The following is a 16,839-nucleotide window of genomic DNA, read 5'->3' as shown; positions in this document are numbered from 1 at the left end:
TTTATACTTTGGTTGCTCCACTACCGCCCACCATGAAAGCTGGAACGCCCACTAGTGGGCGGTAGTGACCAGGTTGACTACCACTGGGTTAGAGTGTACTTAGTATATGCTAGGTCTTTTTAATCTTTGTAAAAGCCCCCAAGACATTATTCCCATTTTGCAGTTGGGGAAACAGTTTTGCAGGTCTCAACACAAATAAGTGGCTTAGACAAAATTTAAACACAGGTCTGCATTATTCCAAACAAACATCTTTACTGCAATAAATAAAACAGAGATAACCTTGGGGAGTGGAGAGATAGATATAAGCAAATAAATAGTATGGTCTCAGCTGATGGATCCTTTTGAGAATAGGTTGATTTGTTTACATTTGAGTGAAAGCACAATAAAAAGTATTTCTAATTCTCATATCTATAATATATTTAGAAGATTCTATGGGTAATAAGAAAGTATATTTAAATGAGAAAAGCTCCCTTTGTCTTCTGGCCCCCATATTTCTTTTTCAAGGGTTATTTTTTGTGACCCTTCCATAATTTATCTTTCTGTGATTATTTGTGTGTATGTGTGTGTGTATGATAAAAATGTAAGTAAGCCGGACCAGGCAGTGGCGCAGTAGATAAGAGCATCGGACTGGGACACAGAGGAGCCAGGTTCGAAACCCTGAGGTCACCAGCTTGAACAGGCTTATCTGGCTTGAGCACAGGCTCACTAGCTTGTGTGCGGGGTTGCTGGCTTGAGTGTGGGATCATAGATAAGACATCGTGATCTCTGGCTTGAGCCCAAGGTTGCTGGCTTGAGCAAGGGGTCACTTGTTCTGCTGGAGCCCTCCAGTCAAGGCACATGTGAGAAAGCAATCGGTGAACAATCAAGGTGCCACAATAAGGAGTTGATACTTCTCGTTTCTCTCTCTCTCTCTCTCTCTCTCTCTCTCTCTCTCTCTGTCCCTCTCTCTGTCTCTCTCGCTAAAATAAAATTTAAAAATCTATGTAAGTAAAATGGAACTAGATGGAAGAAAGACTTAAGTGTTTAAGATTTTAGGCTGGTACTGTTTTGGGCTAATATGAGCATCACAAGCATTTGTCTTGAGGATTTAAAAATAAAACTTAATTTGATATACTTGAATTTTGTTTTAATTTTAGAATTGCCGAATCTTACATTCCACTTATAGATGTATGATTTTTCTTATTTATCTGTCTTTAGGTAGCAGTCTGGACAAAACAGTATCAAGCTGCAGCTCACCAGGACATCCCTGCCATGAACCAGCTCTCTGACTGGCTAATGAAGAACTTGCCAGATAATGATAATGAAGAAAGTTTGATTCATGGAGATTTCAAACTAGACAACATAGTTTTCCACCCTACAGAGGTACCGAAAGCCATGTTTACAATAAATTCAGTAGGTCTGATATGGCACACATGTACTCGGACGTACCCCCCAGAACCCAGCCTTTCCCACTTTTCCCCTGCATTCAGGACTGTCGTCACCTTTCCACCTTCTTTTTTTTTTTTTTTTTTTTTTTTTTTGTATTTTTCTGAAGCTGGAAACAGGGAGAGACAGTCAGACAGACTCCCGCATGCGCCCGACCGGGATCCACCCGGCACGATGCTCTGCCCACCAGGGGGCGTCACTCTGCTGCGACCAGAGCCACTTTAGCGCCTGGGGCAGCGGCCAAGGAGCCATCCCCAGTGCCCGGGCCATCTTTGCTCCAATGGAGCCTTGGCTGCGGGAGGGGAAGAGAGAGACAGAGAGGAAGGAGGGGGGGGTGGAGAAGCAAATGGGCGCTTCTCCTATGTGCCCTGGCCGGGAATCGAACCCCGGTCCCCCGCATGCCAGGCCGACGCTCTACCGCTGAGCCAACCGGCCAGGGCTCCTCTCCACCTTCTGGAAATAAGTCTTGCAGGTTTTCTGACATAGGTGGCATAAAGAGCACTAACAAGTAAAAACGATAACACCCCCCAAAAAAACAAAAACAAAAAAACAATAACCCTCCTCCACTAGTTGTAGGGGACAAAATTATAGGAGGCCTGTGAATTGTATATTTCTGTAATGTTTATGGTTTGAGGTTTTATTGTTTTTTGTTGTTGCAAAACAGCATGCTCTATTTTTATCATCAGAAAGTCAAACAGTTAAGAAAGAAAATAAAATTTTAAGTGATAAACCTTCCAGGAATGAATGTGGTTGTGTGGTTAGCCAGTAAAGGGTTACTAAAGTTTATGGCAAAACAAAAGCATATTTCTCAGTGTTGCAATCCCTAGTTATTTTCCATTTACTTCTATGTAAAGTATTTGAAGCATGCTCAAGCGTGTATTTCAGCAGTGCAACTTGCTCACTGCAATGTTCAAAAGAAATCCAGTTTTCCTGGAAACTACTGTTAATTTTCTAAATTTTAAATTTTAATTTTCTAAATTCTAATTTTGTAAATTTTAACCATCTGGCTGAAAACTGTTTAAGATTTTGGAGTTTTATGTGCATATTGCCATTTCAACTTGAAAGACAAATATACTTTATTATAAACAGATAAACCCATAGATACTTCATCTGCATTCATTAATTAGTAATCAGATATATTTAAAATAACAAATATATATATATCCTTGTTCTTCGGAAGTCATTTGCCTTGCAGCCTTCTGTATATTAATTAACTTCAAAAGAAAAAAATGATTTGATATGAAGAAAAACTGGTATTTTTAATGGCTTTTTCTTTTTAATTTTCCGCATTGTCTCTAAAATGTCAGTGTAGTTGGAGAAAAGCTAGTTATAAATTTTAATTTTATTCCTAGAAAAGATATGGGGATTGGAGGTTTTTCAGCCTTTTTACTTTACCCAGTAAAGCTAGGTTTTGAACTCAGGTTTATAGATTTCCAATGCTGTATAATTCCTTCTCCATTGTACTGTTTCTCATCGCCATTAGACTGGTCAACTTGAGTGATCCAGAAATTGAAACCCCTTGTCTTTGACTATGCCTTCTTCACTTTCTACTTCTTTTATTTCTTTATACGTCTCCTGAAATGCTGCAAACTCAATTGCTCTTTCTCTAGAATCCATAAACCCCTTATAACTTCATTTGACTTCTAATCCTGCCTGGCCCATATAGGCATGATCAGTCATTTAAAAAATTACCTGTCCAGTTGGCTCAGTGGTAGAACGTTGGCCCAGCATGTGGAAGTCCTGGGTTCAATTCCCAGTCAGGGCACACAGGAGAAGCGACCATCTACTTTTTCACCCATCCCCCTCCCCTTCTCTCTTTATCTCTCTCTCTCTCTCTCTCTTCCCTTCCTGCAGCCATGGCTCAAATGGTTCGAGCAAAGTTGGCCCTGGGTGCTGAGGATGATTCCATAGCCTTCTGTAAGCTGCTAAAATAGGTTGGTTGCCAAGCAACAGAGCAGTAGGCGCAGATGAGCAGAGCATCCCCTGGTAGGGGGCTTGCTGGGTGGATCCAAATCCAGGCACATGCAAGAGTCTGTCTCTGCCTCCCTGCCTCTTAAATAAATAAATAAATAAATAAATAAATAAACTACCTTCTTTATTTCCAATTTAATACTTTTTTTTTTGACAGAGACAGAGAGTCAGAGAGAGAGAGAGACAGATAGGGACAGATAGACAGGAAAGGAGAGATGAGAAGCATCAATTCATTGTGGCTCCTTAGTTCATTGATTGCTTTCTCATATGTGCCTTGACTGGGCGGCTACAGCAGAGTGTCTGACCCCTTGCTCAAGCCAGTGACCTTGGACTCATGTCTATGATCCCATGCTCAAGCCAGCAACCCCGTGCTCAAAGTGGTGAGCCCTTGCTCAAGCCAGATGAGCCCACGCTCAAGCCGGTGGCCTCGAGGTTTTGAACCTGGGTCCTCCACGTTCCCAGTCTGACAATCTGTCCACTGCACCACTGCCTGGTCAGGCAAATTAATAATTTTTTTACTGTGGATGTGTACAAGTAATATAAGAGAGATAAGGTTTCTTATTCTTAGATAACTTCTCATTCCAGAATCTTCTTCTTAACTTGACACAATCTCCAACACTGAGCTTGAGTCATATTTTTGCTGCAGGTATTTATGTTGCGTAACTTCATCTAAGTTGGAAGTTCACCTCTTTGTAAGATCTGACTTCTGTGTGTTTGTGTGTATGTGTGCATGCACGTACGCGAGAGAGACACAGAGACAAATAGACAGCAAGGGAGAGAGATGAGAAGCATCAACTTGTAAAATCTGTGACTTTAAAAATGGCTTTTTCACATCTTGTCCATCCTTCTCAAGTTCTCAAGTTGTTTTTCTTATCAAAACTCCCACTATCAGCATATGGTCTTGCCTTGTACTTGACTCAGTTTTGTCATTTTAGTCATTTTTCAGCATAAGTTGCTTTCTGGAGATTATATGTGCTTTGAAGTTCTCTTGATGTTCTTGTAGACATTACAGCCCTCTATAATAGCTCTTTTATGCAGATCAATAGGTGACATTTTTCTTAAGCCTCATTGTCAAGAAAAATTGTCACTTTTGAGCGGCTGGTTTGTTTTTAAGCTACATACACTATTAACATTGTGACTGATCATGCTTCACACTTTATTTTGTCCATAGAAAACTCAGAGCAAATATTACTGACTACATTAACAACTACATGTGACTTATGACATTTGATTTTATGTAATAGCCTTATTCCTAGTTTTATCTTTTTATTAAAAATTCTATTATCTTCCTCCCTGCCTTCTTCATCTACTGTTGTATCCTGTTAGCATTTATGTATTTCTTTTGTTTTGAAAAGAAAAGATGCATATATTTTAATAAAATTCAGTAGTACAAAAGCATACATAGAAAAATAAAACTCAATATAGAACATAATCATCAAAAACATTCAGTTGTGCTGAGGTTACAGTAAAACTGTCAAAAATAATTTTATTAAAAAGTTTTTTAACAGCATGATGGATTAGTAAATATTTATCTTAACCACTAGGAGCTGTTCTGAGCTTTTCATAGCTCTGTATACAAATAGGTATATACAGGATCTGATAAACTATTGCCAGTTAGTTTTATGTTAATTGATACAATTTTATTAACTGTAAACTTTTCTCGCTGGCCATTGTTTTATAGCTTTGTGTAATTACCTAAAAATTGTTTCAGATATCTTGAAATGTAACTCTAGAAGAGATTCCCAGTTTTCACAGAGAAAAAGGTAAACATTTATAGCATAAGGAAGTGTCTCTTCATCTCATCTTTTCTTTGGCTGTTAAGAGCACAGAAACAAATAGAATGATAGAGAAAAATTCATCCAATGTTTTTCTTTAGCTTATCAATCTAGCAAGAATAGTAGTTTATAATATATCATAACCACAACAATGAAAAGTCTTAGAAAGTGAAATCATGGAGCAGAGAAGTATCAAATTTTTCCATAATCCTTCTAATTGCCTGTTATATGCCAGGCTCTGTACTTATTCATTGAATAAATATATATTGGCCACCTACTATGTGCCAGGCACTTTGCTAGGAACTGGTAAACAAAACACTCATGCTACCTTGCCTCAGTTAATTGTCACACTTAACCCTATACAAGGAGATATATGTTGTGACTGAGAAAATTGAGGAACAGAAAGACTACATTGTCCAGAATTACACAGCTGGTAGATGGTGGAGCTAGGATTTGAATATAGGTCTGTCTGGTTTCAAAGTCCACATTTTTCCACAAAGTTACAATTTTATAAGGGAGTTCAAGCATATACAGAGTTATATAAAGGCATGAAACCCAGCTATTCACATGTCCAGCTCTGCTGTTTTATTTGCTTGCATAATATCTAGATTATTGCTGCATACTCCTCACTGAGCCTGTTACATGCAGTCCATTCAAACATAGCAGCCAGAGTGACCCTCAAAAGGTAAATCCTATCATGTCACTCCTCTGTACAGACACTCCAGTGGAGATTCACTTTCCTATACCCCATTTCTCCCTCCTCAATCCTTTGAAGTAACCAGAGCTATTGCTATCAGTTTAGTGTATATCCTTTCAACTTTGAGTACTCGTTTATAACTTTTTAAATTTAAAAATACTATACTTTTGCCTGACCAGGCAGTGGTGCAGTGGATAGAGCGTCGGACTGGGATGCCCACAGACCTAGGTTCGAGACCCCAAAGTTGCCAGCTTGAGTGCGGGCTCATGTGGTTTGAGCAAAAGCTCACCAGCTTAGACCCAAGGTCGCTGACTCAGCAAGGGGTTACTGGGTCTGCTGAAGGCCCACGGTCAAGGCACATATGAGAAAGCAATCAATGAGCAACTAAGGTGTCACAATGCGCAACGAAAAACTAATGATTGATGCTTCTCATCTCTCCATTCCTGTCTGTCTGTACCTCTCTCTGACTCTCTGTCTCTGTAAAAAAAAAAAATACTATACCTTTTTTTGTGTGTGTATTTTTCTGAAGTTGGAAACGGGGAGCAGTCAGACAGACTCCCCGCATGCACCCAACCGGGATCTACCCGGTATGCCCACCAGGGAGCGATGCTCTGCCCATCTGGGCCATTGCTCTGTTGCAACCAGAGCCATTCTAGCGCCTGAGGCAGACTTTGCTCCAATGGAGCCTTGGCTGCAGGAGGGGAAGAGAGAGACAGAGAGGAAGGAGAGGGGGAGGGGTGGAGAAGCAGATGGGCACTTCTCCTATGTGCCCTGGCCAAGAATCGAACCCAGCACTCCTGCACACCAGGCCGACACTCTACCACTGAGCCAACCGGCCAGGGCCACTTTTTTTTTTAATTCAGTGAGAAGAGGGAAGGTAGAGACAGACTCCCACATATGCCCCAGCTGGGATCCACTTGGCAAGCCCACTAAGGAGTAATACTCTGCCCATCTGAGGCCTTGCTGGTTGCTCAGCAACTGAGGCCAGGGAGCCATCCTCAGTGCCTGGGGCCAACTTGCTCCAATCAAGCCATGGCTGCAGGAGGGAAAGAGAGAGAAGCAAGAGGGGTAGGAGTGGAGAAGCAGATGGGCGCTTCTATGTGCCCTGACTGGTCATCGATCCTGTGACATCCACACACCAGGCCGATGCTCTACCACTGAGCCAATGAGCCAGGGCCGTATTATTTCACAAATTGCTTTCCACCTGCATTTACAGCTGAATGTCCTATGTTCTTAACATAAAGATGTAAGATCCCTTGATGAATAGTTACAAAGTAGAATGAGGAAAGTTTTCTGTTATCTAAATTACACAACTGTTGGCCTGACCTGTGGTGGTGCAGTGGATAAAGCGTCGACCTGGAAATGCTGAGGTCACCGGTTCAAAACCCTGGGCTTGCCTGGTCAAGGCACATATGGGAGTTGATGCTTCCAGCTCCCCCCCCCCTTCTCTCTCTCTGTCTCTCCCTCTCCTCTCTAAAATGAATAAATAAATAAAAATTTAGGCCCTGGCCGGTTGGTTCAGCGGTAGAGCGTCGGCCTGGCTTGCGGGGGACCCGGGTTCGATTCCCAGCCAGGGCACATAGGAGAAGTGCCCATTTGCTTCTCCACCCCCCCTCCCCCTCCTCTCTGTCTCTCTCTTCCCCTCCCGCAGCCAAGGCTCCATTGGAGCAAAGATGGCCCGGGCGCTGGGGATGGCTCCTTGGCCTCTGCCCCAGGCGCTAGAGTGGCTCTGGTCGTGGCAGAGCGATGCCCCGGAGGGGCAGAGCATCGCCCCCTGGTGGGCAGAGCGTCGCCCCTGGTGGGCGCGCCCGGTGGATCCCGGTTGGGCACATGCGGGAGTCTGTCTGACTGTCTCTCCCCGTTTCCAGCTTCAGAAAAATACAAAAAAAAAAATTTTAAATTACATGACTGTTATCATGTTGCTATATAATGGTATGTTTTCTATTCATAAAATAAATAGCATCTTTTATAACAATTACATTTTTATATTTACACCATGAAATAACTTATTTAAAAAATTACAATTGCCATAAGATTGAGATATTTGTTATGTAGTAAAATTAATCACTAAAGAAACTCTTAATTACATATGGCATAGACTCTTAAATTATAAGTAATTATTAGAGTTTTTTCTTTACTGCAGTTATTCCTAGTTGGGAAGTTTCAGCTCTTTTTGCTGCCGCTCATTAGGACAGGTATTAAGGCTGTGCAAAGGAGAAGGCTGGAGAACTGGTGGCCAATATTGCATCAGAGGACTTGGCTCTACTCAATCAAGGCTAGTTACTTGATAGATGAGATGAGCAAGTGTGGGTAAAGACTACAAACTATGAGCTCAGCTTTGCTTTTGATGGAAAATAAGATTTTGAATATATTTTATCTCACTTATTTTCTCATTTTAGTTGTTTTCGATTTAATATTTTCAAACCTTTTTATTTTTAATTACAGTCTCGAGTTATAGCTGTACTGGATTGGGAGCTTTCAACCATTGGTCATCCTTTGTCAGACTTAGCTTTCCTCTCCCTGTTCTACTTTTGGCCAAAGACACTTCGATTGAAACATTCAAGCTTTTATCCTCAAGAAAACAGAGGTATGAAAACATCATGATGCCTAAATTGCTTATTAATATAAAATTGTCTTTATTATTGCTCATAACTTAATAATTGTATTATATAACCATTTTGGATAAAGAGCTTTAATTTGGTTTTGAAATGTTTCTAAATTATTTTATTCTTTATTAATTTTTCTGAATATAGCATTCCACTTTTAGTAACTTATAACAAAATGTGATCCTTTGTATATAGTGTTCTTTTGGAAATCAATATTTAGAACCTGTTTTGTTATGTGGACTGATGGTTATTATATTTAATTTCATAAACATATTACAATACTTTGAAATATTCACCATGAGATTTGTATAAAAGTTTACAGTACATGCTGTTTTTATAGGGATACCATCAATGGAAGAACTAATTTCAATATATTGCCGCTGCAGGGGAATTAATTCTCTTCTTCCTAACTGGAATTTCTTTCTTGCCCTTGCATATTTTAAATTGGCTGGAATAATGCAGGTAATTATTTGCTTTTAATATGTGTTTCACTGTTATTTATTAATGTACTATTGACAATGTTTCCTTTTTTTTTTTTTTTTTTTTTTTTGCAAGAGAGTGAGAAAGAGTAAGAGAGAGGACAGGAAGGAAAAGAGATGAGGAGCATCAACTTGTAGTTGCAGCACTTTAGTTCATTGCTTCTCATACGTGCCTTGACCAGGGAGCTCTAGCCAAGCCAGTAACCTTTGGGCTCAAGCTACCAACCATGGGATCATGTCTATGATCCCAAGCTCAAGCCAGCAAGTTCGCACTCAAGCCAGTGACCTTGGGGTTTCGCACCTGGGACCTCAGTGTCCCAGGTCAAGCGCTTTCCATTGCACCACCACCGGTCAGGTGATTGGCAATATTTTCTGGTCTTCAGGGGTTTTGTATTCTTTATCTTTAGATCATTTGGCTTTTCATAATGACAAATACCAGATATGGGTAAGATATAAATCTAGAATTAACAGAATAGGAATTTGGCAAAGAAAAAAGTTGATTAGCAAAATATGTTATCACTTTATGGTATAATAAACTTGAAATATGGATGGAGAGAGACATAATGACAAAAAGAGAAAAGCTTGTGAGAATTGGCTATTTTCTGAATATCCAATGTAAAATCAGAGCTAAATATACAGAGCTAAAATCTTTGAATGAGTCTGCTTCAGACTATAAAACCCTTTATTAACCAGATCTGATGATGAGGAAAGATTTAGCTTTGAATTCCCAAAGTCTAGCTTAATACTATTATATATATATAGTAGCCTAATATATTTTTTCAATTGAATAGATGAGTAAATTTTTCTATTTTCTAATAATGTCATATGTATGTGATTGAGCATAAATTCAGTTTTTTTAAATTACAGCTTAATCAAACAAATGCATTTTTCTTATAGTAATTCACTTTCCATGTACTCTGAATCTTGGGGGTTTAAGAAATTGAAATACTTTATTAGTAGCAAGGAGCTAGGGCTTGGAAGAAGAAAAGGTAAATAAGAGATTTTAAAAACAAAAAAGAATGGGATAAGAAAAATTATGGTTATTTTTCTTTTTTTTTAAAGAGTTTGTATTTATTTATTATTTTTTTTACAGAGACAGAGAGAGAGTCAGAGAGAGGGATAGATAGAGACAGACAGACGGAAACAAAGAGAGATGAGAAGCATCAATCATTAGTTTTTTGTTGCGACACCTTAGTTGTTCATTGATTGCTTTCCCATACGTGCCTGGACCGTGGGGCTACAGCAGACCGAGTAACCCCTTGCTCAAGCCAGCGACCTTTGCCCAAACCAGATGAGCCCACGCTCAAACTGGTGACCTCGAGGTCCTGAACCTGGGTCCTCGGCATCCCAGTCCGATGCTCCATCCACTGCGTCACCGCCTTGTCAGGCTGTGGTTATTTTTCTCTGTTCTCAGAGTTCATGCCATCCATGAACTGTAATGTCTTCTAGGAAATAGTTGGGTTACATCTCATCCTATATTTTAAAATAATATTAATTATATTAGTTAAGCAAGGTGATTGGATGAGTTTCTCTTTTTGTTTTGTTTTTTTTATTTGAACAATTAAATTTAACAGAATGACATTGGTCAACCAGAATACATAGATTTCGAGAAAAAACATCTCCGCATCATTTGGACAGTCGATTATGCTGTATACCCCTCACCCAAAGTCAAATCATCTTCTGTCACCCTATATATTGTTTCTCTTTAAGACCCTCCCCTTCCCCCCACACCCTCCTTCTCCACCCTTCCCTTCCCCTTGGTAACCACTGCACTTTTATCTATGTCCATGAGTCTCAATTTTGTATTGGATGAGTTTCTCAAAACAGGGCTTATGCAATGTTTCTATATTTGTCAGTTTCCACAAATCAGATATCAAATGGGTTTTGAATTTAAAATGGATTTTCATTACAAATAAAAGTTTCACATGAGGTATGCCTGAAATTAATATGTCAAAAACTATATACAGGGTGGGGCAAAAGCAGGTTTATAGCTGTTTATATGAAAAATAATACAGTAATTAATAATAATACAATAATAAACTTTGTGAATTGTGTACTGACAACTGAAAACCTACTTTTGCTTTACCTTGTAGTAGTAGCCTTAGAGATGATCATAAACATTTCATTCTAACTATAAATATGAAATTGGAAATAATGGGAAAACTATTAACTATATAAAGAGTTATATAGCCTGATGTGTGGTGGCGCAGTGGATAAAGCATTGACCTGGAAATACTGAGGTTGCCGGTTCAAAACCCCAGGCTTGCCTGGTCAAAGCACATATGGGAGTTGATGCTTCCTGCTCCTCCCCCTTCTCTCTCTCTTTCTCTTTCTCTCTCTCTCCTTCTTTTCTAAAATCACTAAAAATAAAATCTTAAAAAGAATTACATAAAAATTTCAAAGGATATCCAATACAGTAAAGACAGTCTCTTTAATAAATATTGTAGGGGAAATTGGACAAGTACATGCAAAAAAATGAAACTAGACCACCAACTTACACCATTCACAAAAATAAACTCAAAATGGATAAAAGACTTAAATGTAAGTCGTGAAACTATAAAAATCCTGGAAGAAAACATGGGCAGTAGACTCTCAGACATCTCTCATAGCAATATATATATATATATATATAGTCTGTGTGTGTGTGTGTGTGTGTGTGTGTGTGTGTGTAACAGAGACAGAAAGAGGGATAGATAGGGTTAGACAGACAGGAAGGGAGAGAGATGAGAAGCATCAATTCTTCATTGTGGCTCCTTAGTTGTTCATTGACTGCTTTCTCATATGTGCCTTGACTGGGGGGTTACAGAAGAGCAGGTGACCCCTTGCTCAAGCCAACAACCTTGGGTTCAAGCCAGCGGCCTTTGGGCTCAGGCTAGCAACCACGGGGTCGTGTCTGTGATCCCACGCTCAAGCCAGCAACTCTGTGCTCAAGCAGGTGAGCCCATGCTCAAGCCAGGTGAGCTCGCATTGAAGCTGGCGACCTCAGGGATTTGAACCTGGGTCTTCTACATCTCAGTCTGGCACTCTATCCACTGCGCCACAACCTGGTGAGGCGCATAGCAGTATTTTTTGCCGATATTTCTCCATTGGCAAGTGAAATAAAGGACAAAATAAACAAATGGGACTATATCAAACTAAAAAGCTTTTTTTTTTTTTTTTTTTCATTTTTCTGAAGCTGGAAACAGGGAGAGACAGTCAGACAGACTCCCGCATGCGCCCGACCGGGATCCACCCGGCACGCCCACCAGGGGGCGACGCTCTGCCCACCAGGGGGCGATGCTCTGCCCATCCTGGGCGTCGCCATGTTGCGACCAGAGCCACTCTAGCGCCTGGGGCAGAGGCCACAGAGCCATCCCCAGCGCCCGGGCCATCTTTTGCTCCAATGGAGCCTTGGCTGCAGGAGGGGAAGAGAGAGACAGAGAGGAAAGCGCGGCGGAGGGGTGGAGAAGCAAATGGGCGCTTCTCCTGTGTGCCCTGGCCGGGAATCGAACCCGGGTCCTCCGCACGCTAGGCCGACGCTCTACCGCTGAGCCAACCGGCCAGGGCCAAACTAAAAAGCTTTTACACAGCAAAAGACACCATTAATAAAATAAAAAGACAGCCTGACCTGAGGTGGCACAGTGGATAGAGCATAGGACTGGAATGCGGAGGTCACCAGCTTGAGTCCTCAGGGTTGCTGGGTCAAGGCACATACGAGAAGCAGCTATGAGCTGATGCTTCCCGCTCCTCCCCCATGCCTTTCTATTTCTCTCCCTCTTTCTCTCAAAAAAACTCAAATATTTTTTTTAGAAAAAGACAGACCACTCAATGGGAGAACATATTTGACAATACATCTGATAAGGAGGTAATAACAGAAATTTATAAAGAACTTATAAAACTTAACACCAGGAAGGGGAGCAATCTAAAAAATGGGCAAAGAACCTGATTAAACACTTCTCCAAAGAGGACATACAGATGGCCAACAGGCATTTGAAAAAATGCTCAACATCACTAATCATTAGAGAAATGCAAATTAAAACCACAATGAAATATTAACCTCATATGTGCTAGAATAGCTGTCATTAACAATTCAACAAACAACAGTGCTGGAGAGGGTGTGGAGAAAAGGGAACCCTCCTGCACCTTTGGTAGGAATGCAGACTGGTGCAGCCACTGTGGTAAACAGTGTGGCATTTCCTCAAATAATTAAAAATGTAACTGTCTTATGACCTAGCTATCCCACTTCTAGAAATTTATCCTAAGAATCCCAAAACACTAATTCAAAAGATATGCACCCCCATGTTCATTGCAATGTTATTTACAATAGTCAAGATCTGGAAACAGGCCAAGTGTCCATCAGTGGACAAGTGGATAAAAAAGCAGTGGTACATTTACACTATGGAATACTGCATGGCAATGAAAAAGAAGGAAATCTTACCTTTTGTGACAGCATAGATGGACCTGGAGATTATTAAGCTAAGTAAAATAAACCAGGCAGAGAAAGACAAGTACCATATGATCTCATATGTAGAACCTAATGAGTACAATAAACTGAGGAACAGAATAGAAACAGAGGCATGGAACAATGGAAAGCTGTCGGAGGGAGGAAGAGAGGACAGGATCAGAGAAGGTGAAGGGATTAATCAAATTATATACTGTATACATAACACATAGATACAGAAAACAGGGTAACAATAGCCTGAGGCCGTTGAAGTAGGGGAGGGTGGAAAGGACTTTGCATGGTGTGGGGGGACACAATGTGGTGTGTAGAGGGTGTTCTATTGAGCGAGACACTTGAAACCATGTTTATACAATAAATTAAAAATTAAACAATTAAATTTAGTTGTGTTTTGATGGGGAGGCAGGGGAGAAGAGAGAGTATATATTATTGTTGGAAGTACAGAACACGGACAATTAAGAAAACTAGTTAACACTATTCAATGGAGGCATATTACCTAGAGGTCCAGAAAATGAGATCAAATATTCTTAGAGGTCATCTCATTGCTTTCTCTTTGGTCTTATAGTTCAGTGGTCCCCAACCCCCGGGCCGCAGACCGGTACTGGTCTGTGGGCCATTTGGTACCGGTCCGCCCAGAAAGAGTAAATAACTTACATTATTTCCTTTTTATTTATATTTAAGTCTGAACGATGTTTTATTTTTTTTAAATGACCAGATTCTCTTTGTTACATCCGTCTAAGACTCACTCTTGACGCTTGTCTCGGTCACGTGATACATTTATCCATCCCACCCTAAAGGCTGGTCCGTGAAAATATTTTCTGACATTAAACCGGTCTGTGGCCTAAAAAAGGTTGGGGACCACTGTTATAGTTTATTTTGTTTTGGTTTCTTTAGATTGTTCCCACACTATGAAGGGAGAGCAGTGATTTTTAGAGGTAATCTAACTTACCAGTTTGTTATCTTTGGTAACTGCTGAGCTCATTTTCAAGTGATTTGATTCCCGGTTACAATTCTGTTAAGATGAGAATGTCTTAACCAGATGATACAAATAAATTTTTTGACTCTTTTTAAAAATTAATTTATTAGGATGACATTGCTTTGTAAACCATACAGATTTCAAGTGTACTACTCAATGTAATACCATTGCACCTGACCTGTGGTGGCGCAGTGGATCAAGTGTCGACCTGGAATGCTGAGGTTGCCCGGTCAAGGCACATATGGGAGTTGAAGCTTCCTGCTTCTCCCCCCTTCTCTCTCTCTCTTCTAAAATGAATAAATAAATAAAAATTTTAAAAAATATATAATACCATTGCACACCGTGTCGTGCACCTTCGGCCCCAAGTCAAGTCTTTCCGCTCCCATTTTCTCCACCTTTGCCTCCACCTGACTTCGCAGCCCTTTCCTTCTGGTTTTGCCACACTGATGTCTTTGTCTGTGTGTTATTTATATGTGTTTTTTGGCTAATCCCATGACTCTTTTTTTTTTTTTTTAAGATTTTATTTATTCATTTTAGAGAGAGAAGACAGGGATAGAGAGAGACAGACAGAGAGAGAGAAAGGGGGAGGAGCAGAAAGCATTAACTCCCATATGTGCCTTGACCAGGCAAGCCCAGGGTTTCAAACCGGTGACCTCAGCATTCTAGGTCGACACTTTACCCACTGTGCCACCACAAGTCAGGTGACTCTTAATTTGGGGGGGGGGGTAAGGGATAATAATTCTTTTATGTAAATTAATAGAATTGATAATCTCATTTATGTCTTGGTACCTTGTGAGTTCACATAGCTGGGAAACTGCAAAGACTAGTAAAGAACAGTTTTCAATGAATTTTAATTGCTCTTAATTAATTTATTTATAGGGAGTGTATAGTAGGTATCTTCTGGGTAATGATGTGTCCGACAATAGCTTTCAGTTTGCCGGTGCTGTGCAACCTTTGGCAGAAACTGGATTGCTACTCTCCAAAAGGTAAGCAAAATAGAATTCTTTGCTAACTCAAGTTAGAGCCTTTATTAGGTATGTGAAGGTTATATACTTTAGAGGGATAGGGATTGTTTGTATTTGTTATACTAGGATTGTTGCTGCCAATCACAATAATTTGTTTGGTAAATGTTTTGTCTGCCTGAAATAAATTGACTTCAAATATAAAGAAAATAGCTATATTTATGATTGTTTTTGACAACTTGTGTATATAAATTTTTAAGGCTATAGCTAAAACTCTCAAATGTTTCCTTCTATTTGTTACTTACATATGCCTATTTAAACTTATAAATTATATAAGGTGCTTATTAAATTTTGAAATGTTGCTCTCTTCCACCATCACATGTCATGAAATTTATTCAGACCTTTTTTTTTTGACAGAGATAATGAGATAGTCAGAGAAAGGGACAGACAGGAAGGGAGAGAGATGAGAAGCATCAGTTCTTTGTTGTAGCTCCTTAGTTCAGTGATTGCTTTCTCATATGTGCCTTGACCCGGGGGCTACAGCAGAGCGAGTGACCCCTTGCTCAAGCCAGTGACCTTGGGCTCAAGACAGCGACCAGGGGGTCATGTCTATGATCCCATGCTCAAGCTGGCAACCTCGGGGTTTCAAACCTGCGTCCTCCGTCTCCCAGTCAAATGCTCTATCCACTGCATCACTGCCTGGTCAGGCTATTCAGACTTTTTGTAATCACCTTTGAGATCTATATTGCTGTCAGTGGAGCCCTTTTTTTTTTTTTTTGTATTTTTCTGAAGCTGGAAACGGGGAGAGACAGTCAGACAGACTCCTGCATGCGCCCGACCGGGATCCACCCGGCATGCCCACCAGGGGCGAAGCTCTGCGCACCAGGGGTGATGCTCTGCCCCTCCGGGGCATCGCTCTGCCGCCACCAGAGCCACTCTAGCGCCTGCGGCAGAGGCCAAGGAGCCATCCCCAGCGCCCGGGCCATCTTTGCTCCAATGGAGCCTTGGCTGCGGGAGGGGAAGAGAGAGACAGAGAGGAAGGGGGGGGGGGTGGAGAAGCAAATGGGTGCTTCTCCTATGTGCCCTGGCCGGGAATTGAACCCGGGTCCCCCGCACGCTAGGCCAACGCTCTACCGCTGAGCCAACCGGCCAGGGCCAGTGGAGCCATTTTTGAGGCATCTAACACACTTTGCCAACCGCAACTTGCATCTGAGTGGTGTGATATATGGGACTTAGTGAATTTGTGGAGGATGCTGTCCCTGGAGATTCTGCCCGAGCCACAGGTAGTTATGGCATAATGTTAGGACATGTATGTTTTTACAGTTCACTTTACAGATGGATATTTGTGAGCTCCACTATGTAACCGATCTTTAGACCTCTTGTTTATAATGACACCCAGCAAGTATATTTATCAGGCATATGCTAAGAGTAATTATTAAGTTTATGTTCAATTTCTTTGGTCCCTCTTGTCCTTTTATAGAGATTCTAACAGATTACTTCAATAAAGATT

The 16,839-nt window shown here is 40.7% G+C and overlaps 1 protein-coding gene across 1 annotated transcript in view; it reads left to right on the top strand.

Moving 5' to 3' along the window:
- Positions 1–16,839, top strand: part of ACAD11 (acyl-CoA dehydrogenase family member 11) — a 98,599-nt gene that overhangs the window by 22,502 nt on the left and 59,258 nt on the right. Inside the window, exons 5-8 of the mRNA XM_066350413.1 lie at positions 1,198–1,362; positions 8,314–8,455; positions 8,815–8,936; positions 15,247–15,353. Of these exons, the coding sequence (XP_066206510.1) occupies positions 1,198–1,362; positions 8,314–8,455; positions 8,815–8,936; positions 15,247–15,353 (536 nt within the window). The remainder of the gene's footprint in view (positions 1–1,197; positions 1,363–8,313; positions 8,456–8,814; positions 8,937–15,246; positions 15,354–16,839) is intronic.

This window comes from Saccopteryx leptura, chromosome 10, assembly GCF_036850995.1.
Source record: "Saccopteryx leptura isolate mSacLep1 chromosome 10, mSacLep1_pri_phased_curated, whole genome shotgun sequence".
Lineage (NCBI taxonomy): Eukaryota > Metazoa > Chordata > Mammalia > Chiroptera > Emballonuridae > Saccopteryx > Saccopteryx leptura.
The sequence above is the reverse complement of the archived record's forward strand: the minus strand, read 5'-3'. Positions and strand labels throughout refer to the sequence as shown.